Consider the following 25,183-nt stretch of genomic DNA (forward strand, 5'->3'; position numbering starts at 1 on the left):
CGGACAGCAGTGAACCAGCCAGATTGGCATGTTCTTCAGGGTGCAGCTGCCTGCCCTGGAGTGTGGAGGCACTGAGTGATCCAGGCAGGCCCTCTGCGGGGACGAGGACAGTATTTTAGGGGAAGAACAGCCCTGAGCTGGTGTTGGAGGCGGGCCTGGAAGAGGGGAGCAGCAGAGATGGAGCTGAGTGGGGAGAGGATGCACAGTGAGAATGCCCTGAGACAGACTCTCTGTAAGGCAGGTGGGAGCTGGACATCGAGGAGAGGGTCAAGCTGGAAGGCTGTGGGGGCTGGAGTGACCTAAAGCAGGTCCCTGAGGGTTACAGAAATGGGCGCCACAGGGAGGGCTCCAGAGTGTGGGACAAGACACGAACCATACGGGCACTAGCTGTGGAGTTCCCTCCTCTCCAACCACAAGCCCCTTGACACAAGGTCAGCTGGAGGGCGCACGTGACTGACGACAACAATGGCGAGCTGCTCACTTCCAGTTCAAGCCCACCCAGCCTAGCCTTCCCTCATGCCCACCACTCCCCATCCCACCCGGCGTCAGCCCCCGCCCACTGGGGCAAGCTTCCCTGCTTATTTTGGGTCAGGTACTGGTCTGTGTGCTCACTGCTGCCAGCACTTTTTTGGTGGTAATTATTACAAACTCAGTAATAACTTCATTAACATGTTTCCCCTCTAAACCAGGCTGTGTTTGTCTTGATGACTGGTATGTCTCAGCTCCTACCGCTGTGACCCTCCCACAGCAGGTGCACGAATGTGCAATTCCCAGCTCGACCCACGGGAGGGCTGGGCAGTCTCTGACGGGTGTCCCCGACCAACCTGACAGGTTGATTTCAGTTAAGGAATCTCGGGTGGTGGTGCCCACAGCAGTGAGCAGGTTGATGGACTGGTCAGTTACGTTGATTACAGTAACGGAGGTGGAGCTTGGAGAGCAGGGGCATGTGGCGGATGATGAGCCGCAGCGAGGCGTCCGTGATGTCCAAGCCCGCCAGACGCAGCTCAACGAAGTTCCGGAGCTTGCTCCGGTTGTCCATCTGACCTGAGGGGGCAGGGCGGAGAGAGGCCACATCTGCGTCTCAGTTGAATGAAAGTATTTCTTAACTCGCCCTCCAGAAACTGGATAAAACTGTTTCAGTAACTACAACACTCAGCTAATATTTAAGAAGAGAACGAAACTTTAGCAGTCTCTACACTACACAGGTTATAAACAAGCTAAACTAATTACAACAAGCATAGGTTTCATTGGTTGTCCCTCGTGCAGGGCCTCACTCTAAAGCTCTGGTGCCCGAGGGGCGGAAGGATCCCAAGATGACCTTGTAGACATTCTCACTCTCACCTGGCTCTTCTCCCCTAGAATTTATCTGAAGAAAAAAAGCAGATAACTGCGTAAAAAAAGCAGATAACATGCCTGAAGCCGTGTGTGGATCCTGGAAGCCCTCAATGAATTCTGAACTACTCTGGGGTTCAGTCTAAGCAAAGAATTGAAAATTTTTGCTTGTTTGTTCACTCTTAAGCCATGTAATGTACATGGAAGTATAGAATTTCACCGTGATGTTTTTGTAATTTAACAAGAGATTTACTAAGAGAGCTCAGTGAACTCCTTCAGAAATCTACTTTAAGTGGCTTTCAAAAAAAATGCATTCAAGTCCTTCAAGTGAGACCTCTCCCAGCACAACCACAAATGCCCTTCAAGGGTTGGAAAATCCCCTTTGCAAAGCAAACATCAAGCCCTTTCCGTTTTTCTGACTACAACTCTAGTCATAAAAAAAAATGTTCAAGTCCTTCTTACAAATAAGTTGTGCAGCAGCTCCCTGCAGCTACTGAGGGCCAGCCCTGCCTTGACTCCTTGAGTCCACAGTTCAGTTCCCGAAGGTGGCACAGGTTTTAGGTTTGGGGTTTGCAGGAGACACCACGTCCACTCTGCTCCCTTTCAAATACAGCAACTGACTAACTCTGTGGTCTGAGGCTACACCGCTGGAGTTTTCTGCCAGTTTATCACGGTTTTCAAACCTCACACACGTTCACTTGGAATACCTGACACGGTTCCCAGTTCACGATGAAGGATTTTTGGCATAACAACGTTTTAAACAGCAATTGTCCCCAATTACACGTGGCTCTGGGTCTGCAACTTCTCACACCTGACCATTCAGCAAGCCAGCGGTCAAGGTCGATGTCATGGAGTCTTTTTTTTTGTTCCCTTTAAAACAACAAAGGAAAAAAAAACCTCAACAAAACAACCAACCAGAGATGACGGACAAGACTCTACACACGTGCTCAGTTTCCGTAGGACATGCTGCTATGGAAACGCAGGGTGCGCAGCTCGGGAGATGAGACGCCGAGCATGCGTGGTCACAGGCGGTCCCGCAGCTACTCCATTGCGTCGTCTGGTGGCAGAGGATGCAAGCATGCTCGGAGGCCTGGGCCTGGGGCCCCACAACTCTCCGCGGGCAAACCGCCTTTCACAAGAACACTTCCTCCTCCCCCACAGGGGGCGGGTTGGGGACCCGCAGGCTGTTTCGCTGCCTGGCTTCCTGCTCACGGAACAGAAACCCAACATTAAGAGCAGGCAATGCTGGTAAAAGCCCAGAACCAGCCTTCTGGGGTCCTGCATGGCCTGCAAAGTTGTTTCCTTAACCTCTTTTTCTAGGTTCTCTGACCCTTTTTCCTTGCTTATAGAAAATTTTGTATCCCCTCTGAAAATGGAAAACCAATGTTATTTGCCAACAATAGCTGAGAATACTATAAAAATACAGGCAGATCTTCCTACATGATTTAAGCCTTAAATCATGGCACAGGTAGTCCTTTGTGGGACCCACTCTGCAGCCTATTCACTGAGGTCTTTTAGGTTATCTCGACCCCCGTCCCTTTTAGGGGTTACGCTCTTGCAGGGCAGGAACCATGACACTTGTTTTCAGTCACTAGGTGAACTTCTTGGGAACAGCAAGTAGGACCACCTGGGCTTGTCCTGGCATATAACCGGCTTCTAAAAACAGTTGTCAACAACAACAAAAAAGAGAAGGGCCCTCCCTCCTCTTGGCAATGCGAGTGATCAGAGTAGAACAGACCAAGTTGGTGGGAGGAGAGGAGTCCATATGTCCCAGAGAGGCTGTAGTCCCAAACACCCTGCTAGAAGCTGCCTGGGGGGCGGGGGGCAGCAGGCCTGTGGAGTGATGGAGATGGATAGAAAATCCCTAAGGAGAGGCCCAAACCCTCTGCCACCTCCAAGCAGTCGCCCCTTCTACAGGAAGCCACTGGACTTGTCATACAGGACTAATGTTCACTGTGTGCCCCTGGCCGGAAGGGAAGAAGTCCCTTTGTTTAAAAATCTCACTCTTTGGCTTTATGTTTCTGCCAAAGAAGAGGGTTCAAGTCTCCAGGGGAGGAGTGTGGTCACTAGATGGCCAAACAGACTCTCAGTTTATGCCCTACTGGCTGGCCTTGCTGCAGACAGCTGGCAGGACTTGGGACCAAGGTCTCCGATGACTGACTAAGCCCTGCAGCTACTGAGTGCTGGACAAAATGAACAACCGAAGTATCCCACTTGTGGCCTGAGGGCAAGGGCAGGTCACCTCCAGGTGTTGCTGGGTCTGCAGATGAGGGAATAAAGGGGCATTAAAGCCCTTTGGGACCTGTGGTGGTGCAGTGGATAAAGCGTCGACCTGGAACGCTGAGGTCGCCAGTTCAAAACCCTGGGCTTGCCTGGTCAAGGCACATATGGGAGTTGATGCTTCCTGCTCCTCCCTCCCCCTTCTCTCTCTCTCTCTCTCTCTCTCTCTCTGCTCTCTAAAAATTAATTAAAAAAGTAAAAAAAAAAAAAAAGCCCTTTGGACCAATTTCAGCCTGTTAATGTTGTGAAATGTTGATCTCATTGGGGAAAAAAAGAATAAAAACAACAGATTTGCATACAGACTGGAGGCAAAGCCTACAACTCAGGTTGAAAAGAGAAAGGCCAGTCCATTACACTTATACTCCCTGTCACTCTGTGAGGCTCCAACTATAGGAGGGCCCACCCTGTCATCTGACTGCAGAGACATCTGGCAGGGACTGAGGCAGCCTTCTCCGTCTGGTGATGACCGGCTCTGACTGAAAATTGTCACTTTCCCTGCTCCAGAAAAGTACAAGTAATCCCCAAACATCCCTCCTATGTTACCATCTAAGCCCTAACTCCTATGGTATGGGTGTGTGGCCAATACATTTCATCTAAGCCAGAGGTAGTCAACCTTTTTATACCTATCGCCCACTTTTGTATCTCTGTTAGTAGTAAAATTTTCTAACCGCCCACCGGTTCCACAGTAATGGTGATTTATAAAGTAGGGAAGTAACTTTACTTTATAAAATTTATAAAGCAGAGTTACAGCAAGTTAAAGCATATAATAATAATTACTTACCAAGTACTTTATGTTGGATTTTTGCTGTTTGGCAGAATAAATCTTTATAAAACAACTTACTATAGTTAAATCTATCTTTTTATTTATACTTTGGTTGCTCCGCTACTGCCCACCATGAATGCTGGAACGCCCACTAGTGGGCGGTAGGGGCCAGGTTGACTACCACTGGTCTAAGCCAATCCCTAACAAATGGAAAAAGCTGATGCTTGTGCAAGAATGTTCACGGCAGCGTTACTCATTCATGATAGCCAAAAAGTGGAGACAGTCTTCATCACCAGTTGAACAGATAAATAAAATGTGATCTCTCCATACAATGGAATATTCTTCGGCAATGAAAAAGAATGAAGCAGCGACACATGCCACATCATAGATGAAACCTTGAAGACATGATGCTGCCCTGGCTGGATAGCTCAGTTGGTTAGAGCATTGTCCTGGTCAGGGCACATACGAAAATGGATCGATGTTCCTATGTCTCTCACTCCCTTTCTCACTAAAAATCAAGGAATAGATGTAAAAAAAAAACAAAGAATGAAAATATGATGCTGAGTGAAAGAAGCCAGACACAAAGGACCACATACTGTGTGATTTCATTTATGTGAAATGGTCAGAATAGGCAAATGCAGAGAAACTAAAAGTAGATTGGCAGTGGCTGGGGCGTGGGGGAGCTGGGTGCTTGCACAACTCTGTGACTATGTTAAAAACCATTGAAATATAAGCTCTAAACGTGTGAATTGTACGGTATGTGAATTATATCTCGATAAAGCTGCATTGAAATTACAGAAATGGCTGCCCGAAGCTCCCGGCTGAGGCTGAGGTGGTGAGTCAGGCTCAATGGGAAGAATGCTGGGACAGCCACCCTGCCACAGGGACTGGGGGGATGAGTGGCAGAAGGGGTACCATTGGTCACCTCAGTCTTTCAGGAACAAAATTTCTCATCTGTCCCGAAATGCCAGTAACACTGACCTGGGTGTGTGTTTGGAAGAGGGGTGGCCAGCCAGAGGAGAGAGCACCAGACCCTCCTCCCCAGAGGCAGAGGGCTCTTACATTAATTCACAGCAGACTGGAAGGAGACTTATTTTCTATAATAGGTCTTAACGAATCGCAGGACAAAGGGCAGATGCCAGAGAACCACGAGGGAGAGCCACATATGCAGCATGCCTGATCTCCGAGCTGACCATGCCGACCCAGAGGAGCAGGGGCAGCCACGGGGCCCTGGGACAGAGCTGCAGCACCACTGATGGGTACTGAGGACCTGTGGGTGCCCGGCTGGGCCGTCAGACCTGAGCGAGTCCACAGGCATTCCGGGTGGAGCGCCATGCACCCGCAGCCCCAGTCCACATGCATGACCCGCCTTTGGGCTCAAGCCCCTGGACAGCCCTCCTTTCCATCCTGGGTCCAGAGGTCCAAGGTGAGCCTGGCCCAGCAGGAAGAACCATCTGCCGGCGGGGTGCCCACCTCCCCTCCCCCATGCCCTGCAGCTGCCCCGCCCCCAGGTCCCTGCAGAGGCGGCTGAGCAGGCAGGCTGGCTTTACCTTGGGCTCAGACAGGGGTTCCCACTCCCTGGTTGGCTTTTTGCTGGAATCGCCAGAGGGGAGGGAAAAGGGAAGTGAGAAGGGACAGTTGGGGGCCATGGGATGCCCACAGCCCATCTCCAGAAACACTCAGACCCCAAACACCAGCTGACAGAGCTGCTGCCAGGGAGGTTATAAGGATGCCTCTCTGCCATGACACATAGGGTCCCGAGACTGGCTTGCTCACCCAGCACAGGGCAGAATACCCCTGCATCAAGCAAGCCTGCTTCTGGCCACAAAAGTGCTTTCTAGTTGTCAGGAGTCCCCCTCCCCCGTTAAAGTGCAAGCCCCCTGAGAAAGGTGAACCTTCAGGGTGGATGAGCTCCTGACAAAGGGAGGCGGGCTGAGCCCGGGTGGGGTGAAACCCGCAGCAGGCAGCCACTCTGCCTGCCCCAGTGTGCCCGGGCCGGTCTCGGTCTGTCCAGACGGTCCTGCTCCAGGGACGGGCCTGGCAGAGTGGGCCAACTGACACAGCGGGCTGACCGGCAGAGCAGGCCAACTGGCTGCACTGCATGCCCCCCCCCCCCCCCCCGCGCCCCAGGAAGGCAGGCGGACACTCACGCGAGAGGGTTCCCGGGCGCTGACAAGCGCTCCTCACGCCGGCTGCCCTCAAATGGGTTCCCGAAGGAGCGTTTTCGTATCATGGTCTTCACCAGGATCTGAAGGGGAGAACATCTGTGTCCAGCACTGGGAGCAGGGATTCCAGGCAACATCCTCCCTTCCTCATCCTTTCTCCCCTAGCCCCTTGCCAGCTCCCAGGGCTGGTGGCCCACGGCCGGCCTTTGAGAGACACTAGGCAGCATCCGGGCTAGAGCAGCCCAAGTCATCACCTCGTCAGACTGGCCCACTCCCAGAACCTTCCCGTGCCAACAAGATTCAGTCTAAACTCCTCAGTCTGACATTCAAGTCGGGCATAATCTACTCTTGGCCTGCCCGGCCCCCAGAGAACCCTGTGCTCCCGGAGAGTGGGCCTGCACTGTCACTCCAGTCCACCTGGTACCACCGTCTCACCTGAGCCATTGCTGATGTGCCCTGCTGGCTCATCAACCTGTCCCGTCTTCAAGGCCAGGCCTCTAGCTTCAGTGAAAGCCATTTATGACCACACCAACAAGAAGCCAACTATTGCTTCCCAGGTATAACGGAGGTGTGGGTATGGGCGGGGGGGGGGGGGCGTGGGGGTTACTGTACTTTTTAAAAAATGAAATATAATTCCCACAACATAAAATTCACCATTTTTTAAGTGTACAATTCCATGGCTTTTTGTATGTTCATATCACCACTATCTAATTTCAAAACATTTCTATCACTCTATAAAGAAACCTTCTCCCCATTAGCAGTCAGTCCCTCCCTATTCCAACTCCCAGTCCCTGGCATATACCAAACTGTGTTCTGTCTCTGAATCTGTCTATTCTGGACATTTCATGTAAATGGAAGGACACAGTCAGTGACCCTTTTATTATTAGTAGTATTAATCGAGAGGCAGACAGACTCTCGCATTCTCCCTGACCAGGTTCCACCTGGCAAGCCCCTTACTGGGCAATGCTCTGCCCACCTGGAGCTGCTGTTCCACTGCTCGGCAACCAACCTACTTTAGTGCCTGAGGCAAGGCCATGGAGCCATCCTCAGCACCTGGGGCCAACTTAGCTCAAATTGAGCCATGGCTGAAAGAGGCAAAGATAGAGAGAAAGGGGGGGGGGGTGAAGAAGCAGATGAGCGCTTTACCTGTGTGCCCTGACCAGGAATCAAACCCAGGACTTTGACACACCGGGCAGATGCTCTACCACTGAGCCAACCGGCCAGGGCCATAGGTGACCCTTTGTGTCTGGCCTCTGTCACTCAGCATCATGTTTTTGAGGTTCAGCTACATTATATCAGTATTTCATTCCTTTTTGTGGCTGACTAGTGTTCCTTTGTATGGACATACACTTTCTCTGTCCATTCATCCATCGGTGGATGTGTGGGTTGTTTCCCCTTTCTGGCTATTGTGAATAATGCTGCTGTAAACATTTGTGTCCAAGTTTTGTGTGGATATGTTTTCCACACAAAATGTTTTCACTTCTCTTGGGTCTCTCCTCAGGAGTGAAAGCCTCAGATCACACGGTAACTGGGTTCACCAGTTTGGAGGAACTTCCAGACTGTTGTCCACAGTGGCTGCACTACTTTATATCCCTGACTTAGAATCTCTCACTCTAGGAGTTTGGAACTTATCCTCTTGCCAGCCAGGGAGCCATGGAAGGTTCTGGAGCAAGGGAGTGAACCAGTCACCCTTGGTTCCCATGAAGGAATTTTCAAGAAAATGGCCTCAACACCCATAAGTCTCTGGCCCCGACCCCCTTCAGGCAGAGCACAGTGCCTCTTCAAGTTGACTCACATATTGAGATTCTGATTATTTAAGGATTTACTGCTAAGAAGATAAATGTTACACACACACACACACACACACACACACACAAACACACACACACTGATTTACCAAAAGGTGGAAACACCCAAATTTCCAACTGAAGAACAGATAAACAAAATGTGGTCTACCCATACAGGGGAATATTCCTCAGCTATAAAAAGAAATCGCATGCTACAATATGGATGAACCTCGAGAACATAATAAATAAAAGAAGCCAGACACCAAAGGCCACAGATTTTCTGACTCTCTTTATATGAAGTGTCCAGAACAGGCCAATCTGTACAAACTCAGAACAGACGAACAGACTGGTGGGTGGCAGGGGCTGGGGAGGAGAGAATTGAGAGTGACCACTAATGAGGACAAGGTTGCCTTTAGGGTGACGGCATCACAACTATTGACCTGACAGTCACATATTGTAAATGTAACACATGTCACTGAATTGTTCACTTTGAAATGGTTCCTTTTATGTTACATGAATTTCATCTCAATAAATAAAGAAAGAAAAAAAAGACACTGACTTAGAGAACGAAGGCCATCGCTTGCCAAAGCCTGGGCTCTGCAGCCTCTGGGTCACGACAGCCCTCTCCTCCAGGCCTTTGCAAGGGTCGCCTCCGCCCACTCCCTGGCAAGACCACCCTGCCCTGCGCCTCCCCTGTGGTCTTCTCTAACTAGCCAGCCCTTCCCAGCCTCTCCTCTGTGAAGCCTCCGCTCCTGCCTCTCTCCGCGCTGGCCTGTCACTATGTGGTGGCACAGGAAGGAGATTCGTCCCAGGCCCATCTTTCTCATGAAGCTAAGAGCCCCTTGAGGGCTGGTGTTGTGCCTAGTTCCTCTCTGTAACCCCATGCCCAGCACCCACAGGGTGCCAGGAGGGGACCTGGACTCCCCTGCTCCAGCCACGCCCCTCTCAGATGGCTACAGTAGCCCCCACTTCCTCCCTGACCCCTCACCGTCCACCCTCCACGTGGGACCTTCCAGAGGCCAACCCTGACTGTGCAGCTCCGGATTCAAACCCTGCATGCGCTTCCCACACCTCTCAGCACACAGCGCTTCTTCCAGGTGGCCGTATCCAATCCGTCACCCAAGTCGTGTCCCCTCTTAGGGGTACACCTTGCGGCCCCTCCGTTACACCATACATTTGTTGGTGGTTTGCCCAGCATCTGCCTCTCCAGGACAGAGGGGGGGTTCCCTGTTAGTTTTCTTCATCACTGCACCCCTGCTCCCAGCACAGGATGGGAGACCACTCAAGTGTTCAAGAGCTTCCTAGATAACCAAGGACTAGCTCAGGCCTCTAGGGTCAGACGCCTTCTCCCAAGAACATCCCAAGCCTGGAACAGAATAACCCATGGTGGGTGCTGGGGTCCGACACCAGCCACCGGCCCCACTAGGGGAGTAGGACGTGGGCGCAGGAGGTGGATGAGAAAGAGTGAGCGGGTGCAGGTGAGTTTTTAACATTGGAAGTCATGCAGAGGCCCCAGATAGGGAAGGAGGAGGAAGATGTGAATGGAGGCCCTGCATAGGGGCTCAGGGATTGAGCGCAGGAGAGAGAAGGTGTGTGGGGAAGCAGAAGGCAGAAGTGCAAAGCGAGGACTTGGGCTCCTACCGAGGAGTCACACGAGGCCCCGCCCAAAAAGGGGCCAGCACTTGGGCTCCTACCCGAGGAGTCACACGAGGCCCCGCCCAGAGCCCAGGGCCTAGGGCCCTGCCTGTCTGTGGGGGCTAGGGCTTTGGAGGTGGCCATGGTGGGTGGCCACTGGATTCTGCCCCAGGACTGTTGCCGGGGAGCTGGGTCCCTGAGGGTCCTGGTCTCCCTCCTGGGGCCAAACACCCTGAAGTGCAGGGGCTTGGCTAGTGGGTGACCCCCAGAGTCTCTGTCTGAGGTTGAGCTGGAGGATTCCACATTCTGGCTCCTTCTTCCTGGATCAGGATCCAAGTGTGAGGCTATGGAAGGGGCCTGGTGCTTTGGGAACGACCCCCACCCTCGGGAGTGAGGAAGAACCTTCTGAGGCGTGTGGAACGGGACCCTGCCCTTATCCCTGAAGCTGTGCGCACAGCAGACACGAGAGAAGCTAAGCCATTCGCCCTGGAGACTGGAGATCCGCCCAGGGTGGGGGGAGTCCTGTCTCGGCAGCCTTGGCCCTGGCTCTTCCCTGGCACCCGCCCTGCCCCTTCTCTTCCTCCTGCTCCCCGACATGCTCTGAAAGCAGGCGTTCTAGACAGGGCAGTAGGATCCTTGCAGAGGGGACACCGCTCTCCACTGCAACACGGGGTCTGGCTATAGATAGAACTCAAGCTAGAAGACACGGGGGCACCTGGCCCGATGTGTGCCCGACACCCAGAGGCCGGTGGCCGTGGGTGAGGTGCAGAGCCAGCTGTCCGTCCCCTGACCTTGAGGCCCACTGCCTGCTTCTCAGATGCCTGCCTGTGTCCTGGCCTGTCCTGCCAGGGCCCGCCTTCAGCGACTCTCTGTCCCTGTTCTTGGTCAGTGGTTTGTCCCGCCTTACCACGGTCGCCAGGCTGGGAATGTGTTTGACCGAGTTCTCGACTTCCTCTTCGGTCACCTCGACCAGCGTGCAGTTCTCATCCTCCGAGGGCAATGGCTCCGCCCCGTGCCTCGTGACCCAGGGGTGCAGCTTCAACGAATGACAGGAGGGGTGAAGGGTGGGCCCTGCTGGCTCCCAGAGGCAGGACAGCGGAGCCAGGGAAGGGGTGCAGGAGGGGAGAGGCAGTGTCCTGAAGTCAGACATGCAGGAGAGCTGAGAAGCCGGGCAGAGGGCAGGGGTGAGCAAGATGGGAGGGAACATGGAAAAGATGAGAGACAGAGAATGGGAGGGAGCAACGAGGCTGAGATGTGTGCAGACCAGAGTCTCCATCTGGCCCAGATCTTGGCAGAAGTAACTGGGATTTGGTATCTGCCCCACATGGTTGCCAGAGGAGCGCCCATCACCCCATCACCCACTTCTCTCATGCTCGGAAAGCTCAGCTCAGGGCAGGCAGCCTCCTCCCCATTTTATAGCAGGGCACACAGAGGCTCAGGGAGGTACCGTGACCACAGACCAGCTGGAAGGACACAATAAAGAGAGGACCCAGGCAGGGGTCTGTCCCCCATTAAACACCCCTGGGTCCAAGTCCTAATCTGTGACATCCTGGGCTTCCCCCTGTTTTAATGCTAGTTAGCTAGGCACCTGGAAGTCCCAGAAGCAAAGCTCTAGATTTCTTAAAGAGCCAGATGTGTGGGTGTGGCTGTGGCATTGGTTGGGGTGCTGGGAGTAAACAGGGGTCTCTCCTAACAGTGCTTTCTGCAATAGGGTGGAAGTCGGCAGGCCAGGGTGAGGAGTGGGGTCACACTGCTCACTTCCTCCCATCCTCACTGCCATTTCTCAAAGGGATGGAGAGGGTCCAGGCAAGGGCCCAGGACTTGGGCAGCCAACGCGTGGAGCACACAGAGGCCACCGTCCTGTCTGGGGAGGGTAGATGCCATCAGCCCGAGCCAATCAGAGTGCGCGCAGGCTGCCCTGGTGGCAGCAGGCCCCCACTTCCACAATCACATCCGCACAAGCCCCAAATCCTCCTCCCGCCTCCCCAGCCGGCAGCTCACAGGCCTCACAGTATGAAGGGCAGCGGTCCAAGGAGGGCATGGCACGGAGGGTGTGGGGCAAGGGGCCTGGCCAAGGCAGTGCTGAGCCAAACAGTTCCAAGCAGAGGACGCAGGCCAAACCACCAGCACGTGCCCCACAGGACAGCAGCAGTCCCCAGGTACCTTGATCTCCGGCACCATGATCCTCGACTTGGGGTTCTTGTCCAACATGCAGGTGATCAGGTCCTTCAAGTCCTCGGCTATGTCAGGCCTGGGGGCGAGAGACGTGTCAGAAGTCTGAGAGACAGACGCACAGGACCACTTAGGGCTCAGAGAATGAGGCGACTCGGAGCAGCCAGTCGATATTCACTGGTCTGGAAATTCCAGAGCCTGACTCTTGATCTTACTGTGTAAATACAGGATCCGCTCATCCATGAACGGGCACTGCAAAGAGGTCAGAGCGGCCGTCAGTGGCTGGCACACCTGTCCTACAGGGGCCGCTCTGTGCGGTGTCACTCCACAGGGGTTACAGCAGAGAAAGAGACAGCCCAGTGGCCTGATCTAGGGAGGGAGCAGCTCCCACCCCTGCCCCCCACCAAGTTCTAGAAGGATCAGAAAAAATGCAAACACTCTTCTTCACCCACCTACTCGGTGAACAACACAAAAGTTGACACAGTCATAGCAGAGATTTGTGAGGGCTTACCCTGGACCAGGACCTGTACTGAGGTTTCTCAGGACGAATATTTCATTGGCTCGGAATTTCCTCTGCCTGGAATGTTTGTCCCACCAACACCTGCCTGGCTTTTCTCCCACCATTCAGGTGTCTGATCAGAGCCCACCTTCTCAGGGAAGCCTTCCTGAGCTCCTGTCTCAGGCAGGCACGCCCTGCCCACCCTGCCGCCATGCGCCTTCTCATCACGGCATCTATTCCTGATGCTATATTACATACGTATTTGTTTTCTGTTTAACTCCTGTCCTGGAACATCAGCTCCAGGAGGGCTGGGATTTCTGTCTGCCTTGCTCATTGCTGCCTCCCCACTGCCCAGCAGCATCCCCAGGCACAAAGTAGAGACTCAATAAATACTTGTTGAGTTAATGAGCACTGGTTTCTGTTGATCCTCTCAGTCACCGTAAGAAATAATAAGTATTGTTCTCATTTTACAAAAGAGAAAAACAGAAAGTCAGAGAGGTGACATGTCTCAGGAAGTGCAAAACTGGGATTTAAGTCTAGACTGGGCTGACTCTGCAGCCACTCACACGCCACCTCCTGGGGACAAATCAGCCATCTCCCCCAGCAGGGGAGGGCCTGACTCCGGAGAAGCTCAGTTATTACGTTGGAAACAGGAACCTTTATGTGAATGCTTAGAAGGTTGAAAAAGTCTCAGAAAGGCCCTGGCCGGTTGGCTCAGCGGTAGAGCGTCGGCCTGGCGTGCGGGGGACCCGGGTTCGACTCCTGGCCAGGGCACATAGGAGAAGCGCCCATTTGCTTCTCCACCCCCCCTCCTTCCTCTCTGTCTCTCTCTTCCCCTCCCGCAGCCAAGGCTCCATTGGAGCAAAGATGGCCCGGGCGCTGGGGATGGCTCCTTGGCCTCTGCCCCAGGCGCTAGAGTGGCTCTGGTCGTGGCAGAGCGATGCCTCGGAGGGGCAGAGCATCGATCGCCCCTGGTGGGCGTGCCGGGTGGATCCCGGTCGGGCGCATGCGGGAGTCTGTCTGACTGTCTCTCCCCGTTTCCAGCTTCAGAAAAATACAAAATAAAAAAAAAAGGAAAAGTCTCAGAAAGTGACCTGGTCCACTCCTGTCCCAAGGAAAATGACTTAAGAGCAGTATCTTGAGATAAGAAGTTTGGACGATACAGGTATACCTACCTAACAAAACTTATTAAACAGTACACTTAAGACCTGTACATTTCACTATATGTCATCTTTACCAAACATACACAAAAAGAGAACCACGAACACATAGTGAGAGCTCCAGCTAATCACTGCATCCTGGAGCTCTGGGAAGTGTCGAGATGCTGGTAACTTACTCTGAAATATGTAAAAAAAAAAAAAAAAAAAAATAACGTAGACTGAGGATGCACAGACATGTGACAAAGCAAGATTCTTTATGGCAGAATCCAAGTGGCAGGCTCATGGGTGTTTACTGTACAATTCTTTCAACTTTGCTATATGATTGAAAATTTTCCAATCAAATGTTAAGGGGAGGAGATTACAAACTCCCTTATGTCCTCACAGAACCAGTTTTATAAACTTTCCTCAATAGAAGCACAAGCTCACAAAAAGAAAATCATGCTTTTATCTGTGGATATCAAGCCGCACTTCAAAGTTAAAAACAAAAGCCCCTAAATATCAAGATTAACAACAGCAAAAAAAAAAAAAAAAAGTTAACAAAAAAAGACAAAACAGCAAAACAGTACTCCCTAAATCAAAAACACCAAATGGATTTCAACATCGATTCCAGTTCTATCCCTCTAACAAACAACTTCTAGGAATGCTCTGTGGAGGAAAACATCAAAGCAGTGTTGGGCTCAGGAAGAAAAGTGCAATTATTTTTTTTATTATTTTATTTATTTATTTATTTATTTATTTTTTCATTTTTCTGAAGCTGGAAACAGGGAGAGACAGTCAGACAGACTCCCGCATGCGCCCGACCGGGATCCACCCGGCACGCCCACCAGGGAGCGACGCTCTGCCCACCAGAGGGCGATGCTCTGCCCATCCTGGGCGTCGCCATATTGCGACCAGAGCCACTCTAGCGCCTGGGGCAGAGGCCACAGAGCCATCCCCAGCGCTCGGGCCATCTTTGCTCCAATGGAGCCTCGGCTGCGGGAGGGGAAGAGAGAGACAGAGAGGAAAGCGCGGCGGAGGAGTGGAGAAGCAAATGGGCGCTTCTCCTGTGTGCCCTGGCCGGGAATCGAACCCGGGTCCTCCGCACGCTAGGCCGACGCTCTACCGCTGAGCCAACCGGCCAGGGCTGCAATTATTGATTAGTATTGTCTGTCTCAGGTTTAGGAGTGGGGACAGTAGCACACTTGCTGTCCTTGCCCTAAGTCTATCAACTATGTACAACCTCTAAGAGCCTCTGCCCATCTTTCTATTTTAACAGATCATGTTTTCACAGATATGACTATCACATACAGATATATACCTGTGGGAAGGAATCCTTTTTCATATTCAGACCTAACTGTAGAAATAAAAATATACGACTTCTAAATGAGTAAGTACTGTCTCCCTGCAAAGGTCACTATTAATCTGAGGCGGCCATCCAGCCACATTCAGGAGGCAGGGCACCACCACGCTGTTACCTGGCCAAACACAAAGCAGTACAGTGTCACACCCATGGCCCAAACGTCCAAGACCTGCAAGGAAAAAAAAAAGGAGTTTCATGAGAGGGGACAACAGTGGTGTTGGGCACCTACTGCTTTTGCCTGTCCAGCATCAACTCCTGCAGCTTTCCTTTGGGGAACCACCTCTCACTGATTCTCAGTCCATGGAGTTGAGGTGGGGTTGATCCTGTCCCTAGCTTCTGGGCAGGCACATGACCCAGGCCTGATCAATGAGAGTACTGCTTCCCCCAGGCACAGTGATTGGTTCAAGGATGGGCACATGACCCATGCTGAGCCAATCAGAGCCAACCTCAGGATTTCTGCTGGAGCTCTTCAGGAAGAGGAATGATTATTTCTTGTTGGTAAACTGATAGAAAGGAGCCTGGACCTGCTGGTGACCCACCCACCTGGGGAGGAAACCCATTCAGGAAAGCAGACTTAAGAGGTAGACAGATGGATTCCTATTTGAATCTCTGTATGTAACCAAGCCCGAAACCAAATGTACCCCACTCATCTCCATAATTGAATGGATTCACTGCTTTAGCCACTAAGTTGGATTTTTGCCACTTACAACTGAGAGGACCCGAACACAGGCAGAACTCAGCACCTTAGGTAAGTCCAAACCTACCTTCCCAGAGATTTTCCGGGTCTCGGAGAGCGACTCGGGTGCCATGAAGGCGGGCGTGCCCACAGTGTTAGACAGGAGCGCATCGCTGCCCTTGAACTCGTTGCTCACGCCAAAGTCGGCAATCTTGATATGCCCATCTTCTCCCACCAAGAGGTTGGAAGGTTTGATGTCCCGGTGGATGATCTTCTGATAGTGTACTGGGGGGCAGAGAAGACACCGGATGGGAGAGAGGGGGCAGGAAAACCACAGGAGGCATTCCAAGTGGTCAACACAGCCCAGATACCAGTACTGGATGCCTCTGTTCTACCATGGTCCCAGAGCCTTCCTACGTTCCCTCTCCAAGACCTGCTAGACACCCACCTGAACATCTTTAAGGATGTTCCCCGTCCTCAGAAATGATGAAACACAAATGGCCAAAAGCAATTATGAACTGCCTACTATAGTCTTAGTCACCAGTGACAGAGCATGGAGAGTTTTTGTGGAGGTTGGCTCCCCACTAGAAGCTTCAAGATTTGTGACAAACACATTCTCATTTACTAATGCCAGCACTCAACCTGCTCACCAAACCAACAATGACTAGAGCAGGTCTATTTAAAGTGTCAACCATGAAACAGGACTGAGGACTTAGTTAGTTCTTCCTGCCAATAGCCTGGATGTCAACCCATGGGGGACAACAAGCCTATGGTCCGGAAGACCCAACTGCATTTCTGTGGTGGTGATGATGATGATGATAATGATGGAGGAGATGATGACATGGGTAGTAGCGTCCTGTGTTGAGTGCCCAGTCTGGAACCTATTCTTGTAATAACTACTTCCTATTTACCCCATTTAAATCTTGCCACAATCCTAATGTGACAGGCAAGGGTAAGAGTCAAAATGTTTAACAACCAGAATCAGGAATAACACCTGCCAATCAGAACCACTGATGTGCACTGGCTGATTTTAGCCCTGGTAACAGACACTTTATTCCCATTTTTCAGATGAGGAGACTAAGGTTCCAGGAGATAAACAGGATGCCCATCCCAGGGTTGCTGGGAATAAGGAACAAGGGAAATAGAATCCCTAACAATGCCTGGTCAACACAGCAAGTGATGGATAAATGTTCACTCTTGCCATTGCTCTTAATTTTTCCGGTGGGGTAGGAATAAGGGTTTCTGCTACCAGGGCATGGCCACAGGAGGGTTCTCTGCAGCTGCCCGTGACTCTGCATCTCAGACAGTTCTGTTTCCTGCCCGCCTCTGTGAGCTCTAGGAGAAAAATAAGAAACTCCCTACTTTCCACTCACGCCCTAGGAATGCTAACTCCCCTGGGAGAGACCCTTCCCTCAGGTCCCACTTACAGTACTCAATGCCTTTGATCAGGTCCTGGAAGTAGAAACGGGCCTGGTCTTCGGAGAGCGGTTTGAGGGTGGGCACCTCCATCACAGGCCTGAAAGGTCGACAACTGCATGAGGAGCGGAGAAGACATTGCGCATCTGCCTCCTCTCACAGCAGAGCCCAGAACCGCCTTGCTCAGCTCCGCAGCCCACCAAGCTTTGGGCATCACAACCGCGGGGGTGGGATGGGGACACTCACCCTTGGTTGACCAGTTCAAACACTGTAGGGAACAGAAGGGGTAAATTATTACATTGGGAAATTAGAAATCCATCTTCTTTCCCATCATCCCCTCGTCCCAACTGCCCCTAAAAACACCAAGAAGCACAGAAGCTAATTTGAGACTAGAGAGAGAACAGTCCACCAAATCAAGCCACTAAAGTCCTACTTTTCTAAGTTCCCATCAGGAGTTTAGGGGTCAGAGATTTCTGATGTCCCTGGGACCCCAGCCTGCCTGGACTTCTAGTCCTCAAAATACCCAGAGAAAGCTCTGGGACAGGAGGTTCAGTTGGTTAGAGTATCTTCCCAATATTCCAAGGTTGCAGGTTTGATCCCGGGTCAGGACACATACAAGAATCAACAAGTGAATGCATAAATAAGTAGAACAACAAATCGACGTTTCTTTCTCTATCTTTCCCTTCCTCTCCCTAAATCAATTTTTAAAAAATACTGCCTGACCTGTGATGGCGCAGTGGATGAAGCATCAACCTGGAATGTTGAAATCATTGGTTTGAAATCCCAGGCTTGCCCAGTCAAGGCACACATGAGAAGCAACTACTATAAGTCAATGCTTTCCGTTCCTCCACCCTTCCCATCTCCCACCCTCTCTCCTCTCTCTAAAAAGCAATAAATAAAATCTTTAAAAAAATACACAGAGAAAACAAAGCAGGAAGACAGGAGACAGGCAGGGACATCTCTCTCCACTCATACCTCAGAGATCTCAGGGATAAGACCAATGCTAAACTCTGTCAGATGTAAGGGGATACAACCCAAATGTCGATTTACTTAGGCTCAAAGAAGTAGCCCAGGGGTCTTCAAAACCCTAGGAAAGCTTCGAGTCAAGAAACAGCATGAATAGTTATCAATAAACTGGTGAGCCCGCGTCAAGCTGGCAACCTTGCGTTTTCAAACCTGGGTCCTCCGTGTGCCAGGCTGACACTCTTTCCGCTGTGCCACCGCTTGGACAGGCTACTAATCTGATTCCTGTCTCTACAGATTTGCCTATTCTGGAGATTTCATATATGTGAAATCATCCACTGTTGACTTTTTGCAACTGGCTTTTTCACTTAGCACAATGTTCTTGTCCGTGTTGTAGCATTTATCAGTGCTTTGTTCCCTTTTATTGCCGCGTAACATTGCACTGTGTGGACGGACCACATTGTGTCTATCTGTTTCCCAGCTGATGGGCACCTGGGTCATCTCTACACTTCAGCTGTGGTGAATAATGCTGCAGGGAGCGCTCACATACACACATTCACGGGTAGTATTTGTCTGCTTATGTTTTCAGTTCTTCTGAGTCTATGAATTCCACCCAAGTGTGGAATTACTGAGTCACGTGGCATGGATATCTTGATTTTGTTCTACTTGGGCAAACTGAGCTGGGGACATAAGGCTGTCCTTGAGGAAGTGAAAGCATGGCTCAGTAGGTTTCAAAATCAAGTAGAGATGACTTTAGAGTTGCCTGTGGCTAGACTCACCTACCCATGCTGGAGTGAGTGTATGGGAAGAGACCAAAAGGTTTTTCAAAGCTCTCCAAGGGCTGAGGTGGCCAAGGGGAAAGAGCGCCAACTGCTTCAACAAACAGGTTCTAACCAGAGAAGGAACTTGACTCTCCGGGGGCAGGCCCCCCCGTCTTCAAGTTCATCAACCAGCGCTGGGCAGAACAGAGGTCGGGCAGACCCGTCGTGGCTTCAGACTGGCCAAAAGCAAAGGCAACAGCCCTGACGGTAAGGCCGCAGACAGGAGCGCTGGTCCCTCAGCCCTGGTCTCCCCCCCCCCCCCACCAAGTGGTTATGTGAATTTCATCTTTCAAGAGCCCTTTTGTGAATTTCTGCTCCTTCCTCCCACCCACCCCAACACCAGAAATCAGTTGGCACGGAGGGGGAAGCTGGCTTGCTGCAACAAGGTCTATTTTCAGTCACTCACAGTTTAACCACACTTGAGGCTGAGCAGCAAGCAGGTGGGAAGTTTTTAACCTCTAGCAATACTGATCATGTTCGCCACCCTTTGAGGATCAGGACGGCAGCTGCAGGACTCGCGCTGACACCTGCTGTGGGCCACATGTGCTACCCTGGAAAGATTTCCAAAGCCTTCAAAATCAAATACCAAAGGTCAGCATGGCTCCTTGTCACAACAGCACCTCAAGAAGTGACAAACTCTGTCAACAAAGCTGCCTGCCTCACACTTAAGAAATGGCTCTTTGGCCTGATTGGATTGGGATTCAGAGGACCCAGGTTCGAGACCCCGAGGTCGCCAGCTTGAGCATGGACTCATCTGGTTTGGGCAAAGTTCACCAGCTTGGACCCAAGGTCGCTGGCTTGAGCAAGGGGTTACTCGATCTGATATAGCCCCACGGTCAAGGCACATATGAGAAAGCAATCAATGAACAACTAAGGTGTCGCAACAAAAAACTAATGATTGATGCTTCTCATCTCTCTTCGTTCCTGTCTGTCTGTCCCTATCAATCCCTCTCTCTGACTCTCTTTCTGTCTCTGTAAAAAAAACAAAACAAAACATGGCTCTTTGGAGCTTGGGTCATGTTCTTTTTATCCTCGTTGGACTTCGCGGCTCAGACCCTCCAATGGTGCCCTTCTTGCTCAGAGTAACGGACAAGGTTTTACAAAGGTGTAAGGTGTCCTCTGCCATCTGGCCCCCACGGTCCTGCACAAATGCCACTCGGTGAGGCTCCTCTATAGTGGAGCCATTCTATTTCCCAATCCTCCAACCTGGACTCCTGGCTCCCCTGACCCTGTTCGGGTATGCTCTCCACAACGCTGTCACCTGCGGACACCTACGCATAATGCTTGGGTACCAAATGTGTCCATCTGCCCTCACTAGAGCGATAAAGTATCCCAGGGGCAGGGAGTTTTGAATTCTTGTTCCGTGAAGAATCTGGAACAGGGACTGATACATTGTAATGTTTGGTGAATGAATAAATGACTTCCTCAGAAACAGGCCAAAGCTATGGGGAGTCAGGTCTGGGGTCCCAAGTGAGCGAATTAGGCTGGGGATCCCACCATTCTGAGCCAGAAAGGATCTTTTACATTTTGTGATTTCTGCTGAATTTCCTCCAATTTCATTCATGGGCCTACTGTGTTTATAATCTAGCCGTATCTATACATCATGTAAACTGTTACTTGTTTCATTTTTCTCCTTCTCTCTAAAAGACTCAGTTTTAAATTTCCTGGCCTTATCCTAGGTAATGCTATCCATGAAGTCATGAGTTTAGTGTGCTGGTTAGAGTTTTTCCTATATAATGGCAAATTGAATCTAAAAAAAAATTTTTTTTTTATGTTTGGCCATGTGCCACCTAAATCATCTATACTTAAAGTAGCGATGGCACCACATTTTGAGAAATATTGTAACTCTGTAATGTTCACATTTTTAAATGTTCACGTTTCCTTTTGACAATTTTTTAAAGTGAACACAGCTGATGTTATTTTCTATATAGCTTCTAAATTGTTTGTAAAGGCATCCTCAGTGCCTACAGTGGTGCCCAGCATTCATAGTCTTCGATATCTGCAAACGAACGCATAGGACATCCAGACAAAGGAAGTCCCAGCAAGTCTCCCCTCCACGTCCTGCTTCCCATGAGGAGTGCAGCGCTCTGTGGGGCTCCCGGTTGGCCCCCCACTGACACGTGAGAGGAGAAGCTGTCCTTGGTGAGAGATGTCAGGGGCGGGGGCTACCTCCAGAGGACACCTGGGCTTGGGCAGGCACAGCTGCCTGAGCAAGGGTGGCTGGAGGCAAGGGCTCAAGTCTTACCCATGTACAGATGGTCCTCATTAGGGTCATCCAGGACCTGCTGGCACAGCCACGCAGAACAAGCCAGAGACAGGCACAGGGAGAGGAAGAGAGAGAGAGAGAGAGAGATCAGATACGAGCGGAGGAGAAGCAGCATCTGCGTGACCACATTTGCCAATGGGAGGCCACACAGCCACTACTTTTCCTAGTTAAGATGAAAGGCACAGGAAAAAAACCCCGAGTGTGCCATCCCGACGGACATCTGGAAAAGAAGCACCATCCAGCGCAACCCTCAAGGGTCTGAAACACCCTTGGTCAGGAGGTGGCACAGTGGATAAAGCACATCGACCTGGAACACTGAGATCACCAGTTCAAAACCCTGGGCTTGCCTGGTCAAGGCACATATGGGAGTTGATGCTTCCTGCTCCTCCCCCCCCCCCCCTCTCTCTCCCTCTCTATAAATTAAATAGTCTTTAAAAAAAAAAAAGAATTCTGGCCTAACCAGGCAGTGGCACAGACCGTTGTCCTGGGACACAGAGGACCCAGGTTCAAAGGCCAAGGGTCACCGGCTTGCTCTCAAGATCATTCAGCTTGAGCACAGGCTCACTGGCTAGAGCAAGGGGGTCACTCGCTCTGCTGTAGCTCCCCCCACCCCCCACCCCACCCCCAGTCAAGGCACATGAGAAAGCAATCAATGAACAACTAAGGAGCTGCAATGAAAAACTGATGTTTTTTATCTCTCCCCTTTCTGCCTGTCTGTCCCAGTTTCTCCTGTCTCTGTCTCTCTCACTAAAAAAAAAAAAAAAAAAATAACGTAATATGCCATATTAACAGTCTAAAGAAAAATATCAACATGATATCAATTAATGCAGAAAGCATTTTACAGAATTCAACGTCTATTCGTATTTTTTTTTTTCATTTTTCTGAAGCTGGAAACAGGGAGAGACAGTCAGACAGACTCCCGCATGCGCCCGACCGGGATCCACCTGGCACGCCCACCATGGGGCGACGCTCTGCCCACCAGGGGGCGATGCTCTGCCCATCCTGGGCGTCACGATAGGCGACCAGAGCCACTCTAGCACCTGAGGCAGAGGCCACAGAGCCATCCCCAGCACCCGGGCCATCTTTGCTCCAATGGAGCCTTGGCTGTGGGAGGGGAAGAGAGAGACAGAGAGGAAAGCACGGCGGAGGGGTGGAGAAGCAAATGGGCACTTCTCCTGTGTGCCCTGGCCGGGAATCGAACCCGGGTCCTCCGCACGCTAGGCCGACGCTCTACCGCTGAGCCAACCCGCCAGGGCTCTATTTGTATTTTAAAAAGCAAACTTCCAGCCTTGGCCAGTTGGCTCAGTGGTAGAGCGTCGGCCTGGCATGCAGGGGTCCAGGGTTCGATTCTCAGCTAGGGCACACAGGAGAAGCGCCCATCTGCTTCTCTACCCTTCCCCCTCTCCTTCCTCTCTGTCTCTCTCTTCCCCTCTGGCAGCCAAGGCTCCATTGGAGCAAAGTTGGCCCGGGCACTGAGGATGGCTCCATGGCCTCTGTCTCAGGCACTAGAATGGTTCTGGTTGCAACAGAGCAACGCCCCGGATGGGCAGAGCATCGCCCCCTGGTGGGCGTGCCGAGTGGATCCCGGTCAGGCGAATGTGGAGCCTGTCTGCCTCCCCGTTTCCAACTTCAGAAAAATATCAAAAATAAAATAAAAATAAAAAAGCAAACTTCCTAACCTGATAAATGGAACCTACAGAAGGTATATAGCAGACATCATACTTAGTGGTGAAAGACTGAATGACTTCTCCCATGATTGGGAACGAGGCAAAGATGTCTACTTTTACCACTCCTATTTGACATCATACTGGAAGTCCTAGCCAGTACAATAATGCGTGAAAGTGAAATAAAAGGTACAAGATTAGAAGGGAAAAAATCAAATGGTCCTTATTTGCAAACAAGACAGGTTCTGCATAGAAAAATTCCAAACAATTCCACAGCCCTCAAAAAGTCTTAGTTGTAATGTGTCAACATGAAAACTCAACTGAATTTCTATATGCTAGCAATGAATAATTGGAAATCAAAAACTTCTGAATAATTGCATTTATAATACGTACTGTCAAAAATAAAATACTTAGATATGCACAGTATTTGCTGAAAACTACAAAATGCTAATGAACAAAATCAGAACAGATTAAACAAAGACAACATGATCATGGATGAGAAGACTCAACATAATAAAGATTTTAATTTCTATAAAATGAATCTATAGATTTAAGGCAACTCCATAAAAGTTGATTCTATTCAGGATGATTTATAGATCTAGATAAGTTGATTCTAAATTTATATGCTCAGTAAAAAGAAGAAAAATGAGGGAAAGGGAATGCTCCCTGGAATTTTCTTCCCTTTACCTGAGCAAACACTGGAGGTGTGGAAGCTCTGTGGGGCTCAGACGGCCTGGGGGCAAGGCCTGATGAGACAGCTGGTCAGCTTCAGGGAGGAGCGGGTGAGGCACAACTGACATTATTGACTTGGGGCCTCAGTGGGCAAGTTCCCTCTCAGTGGGTGCTGCCCTGGGCTCTATCACCACCATTCTGGTTCCTGAGGCCTGGTGAGAGGGCTTAGTCATACATGAAGAGTGGGCATGTTGGTATTGTTTTATGAAATTTTGTTATATACACATAAACGTTTACAGATTGTAATAAAAGTGAATGTCTTACTGTGAGCTGCCAAAATAGAGAGCTATAGCTCTAGATCAAGGGTCGGGAACCTATGGCTCGTGAGCCAGATGTGGCTCATGTGATGGCTGCATCTGGCTCACAGACGAATCTTTAATTAAAAAATGTTAAAATTATAAAACATTCTCATATATTACAATCCATTCATTTCCTACTACTCATGTTCATGGTTGCAGGTGGCTGGAGGCAATCACAGCTGTCCTCCGGGACAACACCAAATTTTTATTGGATAATGCATAAAGTACACAGGTCATTGTGTGGCTCTCACAGAACTACATTTTAAAATATGTGGCATTCATGGCTCTCAGCCAAAAGGTTCCAGACCCCTGTTTTAGATAATGGTGTTCTTGGTTTTATCATCAAAGTGACGTCCTTTGTTGTGACACAGTCCAAAACCCTGGTCTTGGCCCTGGGTGGGAGGGCGGGGGGGGGGGGTTGGCATTATGTCTGGGCTGTCTGGAGCAGCTCCCTCGAGGAGGGCAGCTAGGATGCAGCTTTAAATGAGGACCCGTGGACAAGAGCCCTGGAGACCCCACTGCAGGGCCAAAACCCAAGTGTCCTGTGCCAGGCTGTCCCTCCTACTGTACCCTCCACATGTGCTTGTTTATTCCTTGTTGGTGTTTCGGGAAGTCTGACATGCACTCATCTCAGCCGTGCTAGGGGCTCATCCACTTTGTCCCATGCTAAGGAGTCAGCATGTGTGCCCAGAACTCTGTGGTGGTGGCAGTGGAAGCAAGAGCTACAGCTCCCTGTTCCACCCAGTGGCATCCTAAGCCTGTGCCTGCCGTAAGCTCTGGAGACTGTTTCAGCAAAGACAGGCAAACTCCATTACACTCACAGAACCCACACACTCACACACACAGCACATCCCCCACACGCAGGCAGAATGTACACGCCCTTTACCTACTGAGCTGTGTAGGTGATAAGAACACCTCATGTGAAAGGGTAGAAAGGAGGTGGCAAGGGGCAATGCAGGATCAATGTGACCAAGCAGAGCAGGAAGAGTCCAATTCCGATATCAAGTCCTATACTACCTTGGCTTCTAGAAAGTGTGGGTGTGATACACCAATTGCTAATGACAGACTCTGGGCCTCTGAAGAAATGGGAAAACCAGGACTCCTTGGTCCCTGGCTGCAAAGGAATGAAAGTAGTTTAAAAAAAGAAAAAAAAAATCTCTGGTCCCCAAGGAAACACCATGTGCCGAGCCAGGGAGCACAACCCTGAGAACTGG

At 50.7% G+C, this 25,183-nt stretch overlaps 1 protein-coding gene across 1 annotated transcript in view; it reads right to left on the bottom strand.

Moving 5' to 3' along the window:
• Positions 1 to 2,464: 2,464 nt before the first annotated feature.
• Positions 2,465 to 25,183, bottom strand: part of LOC136395739 (calcium/calmodulin-dependent protein kinase kinase 2-like) — a 1,028,348-nt gene continuing 1,005,629 nt past the window's right edge. Inside the window, 9 exon segments of the mRNA XM_066371011.1 lie at positions 2,465 to 2,539; positions 6,528 to 6,623; positions 12,126 to 12,213; positions 12,313 to 12,386; positions 15,248 to 15,301; positions 15,897 to 16,093; positions 17,236 to 17,324; positions 17,471 to 17,492; positions 21,254 to 21,290. Coding sequence (XP_066227108.1) covers positions 2,465 to 2,539; positions 6,528 to 6,623; positions 12,126 to 12,213; positions 12,313 to 12,386; positions 15,248 to 15,301; positions 15,897 to 16,093; positions 17,236 to 17,324; positions 17,471 to 17,492; positions 21,254 to 21,290 — 732 coding nt within the window.

This window comes from Saccopteryx leptura, chromosome 2 (genome assembly GCF_036850995.1).
Source record: "Saccopteryx leptura isolate mSacLep1 chromosome 2, mSacLep1_pri_phased_curated, whole genome shotgun sequence".
NCBI lineage: Eukaryota > Metazoa > Chordata > Mammalia > Chiroptera > Emballonuridae > Saccopteryx > Saccopteryx leptura.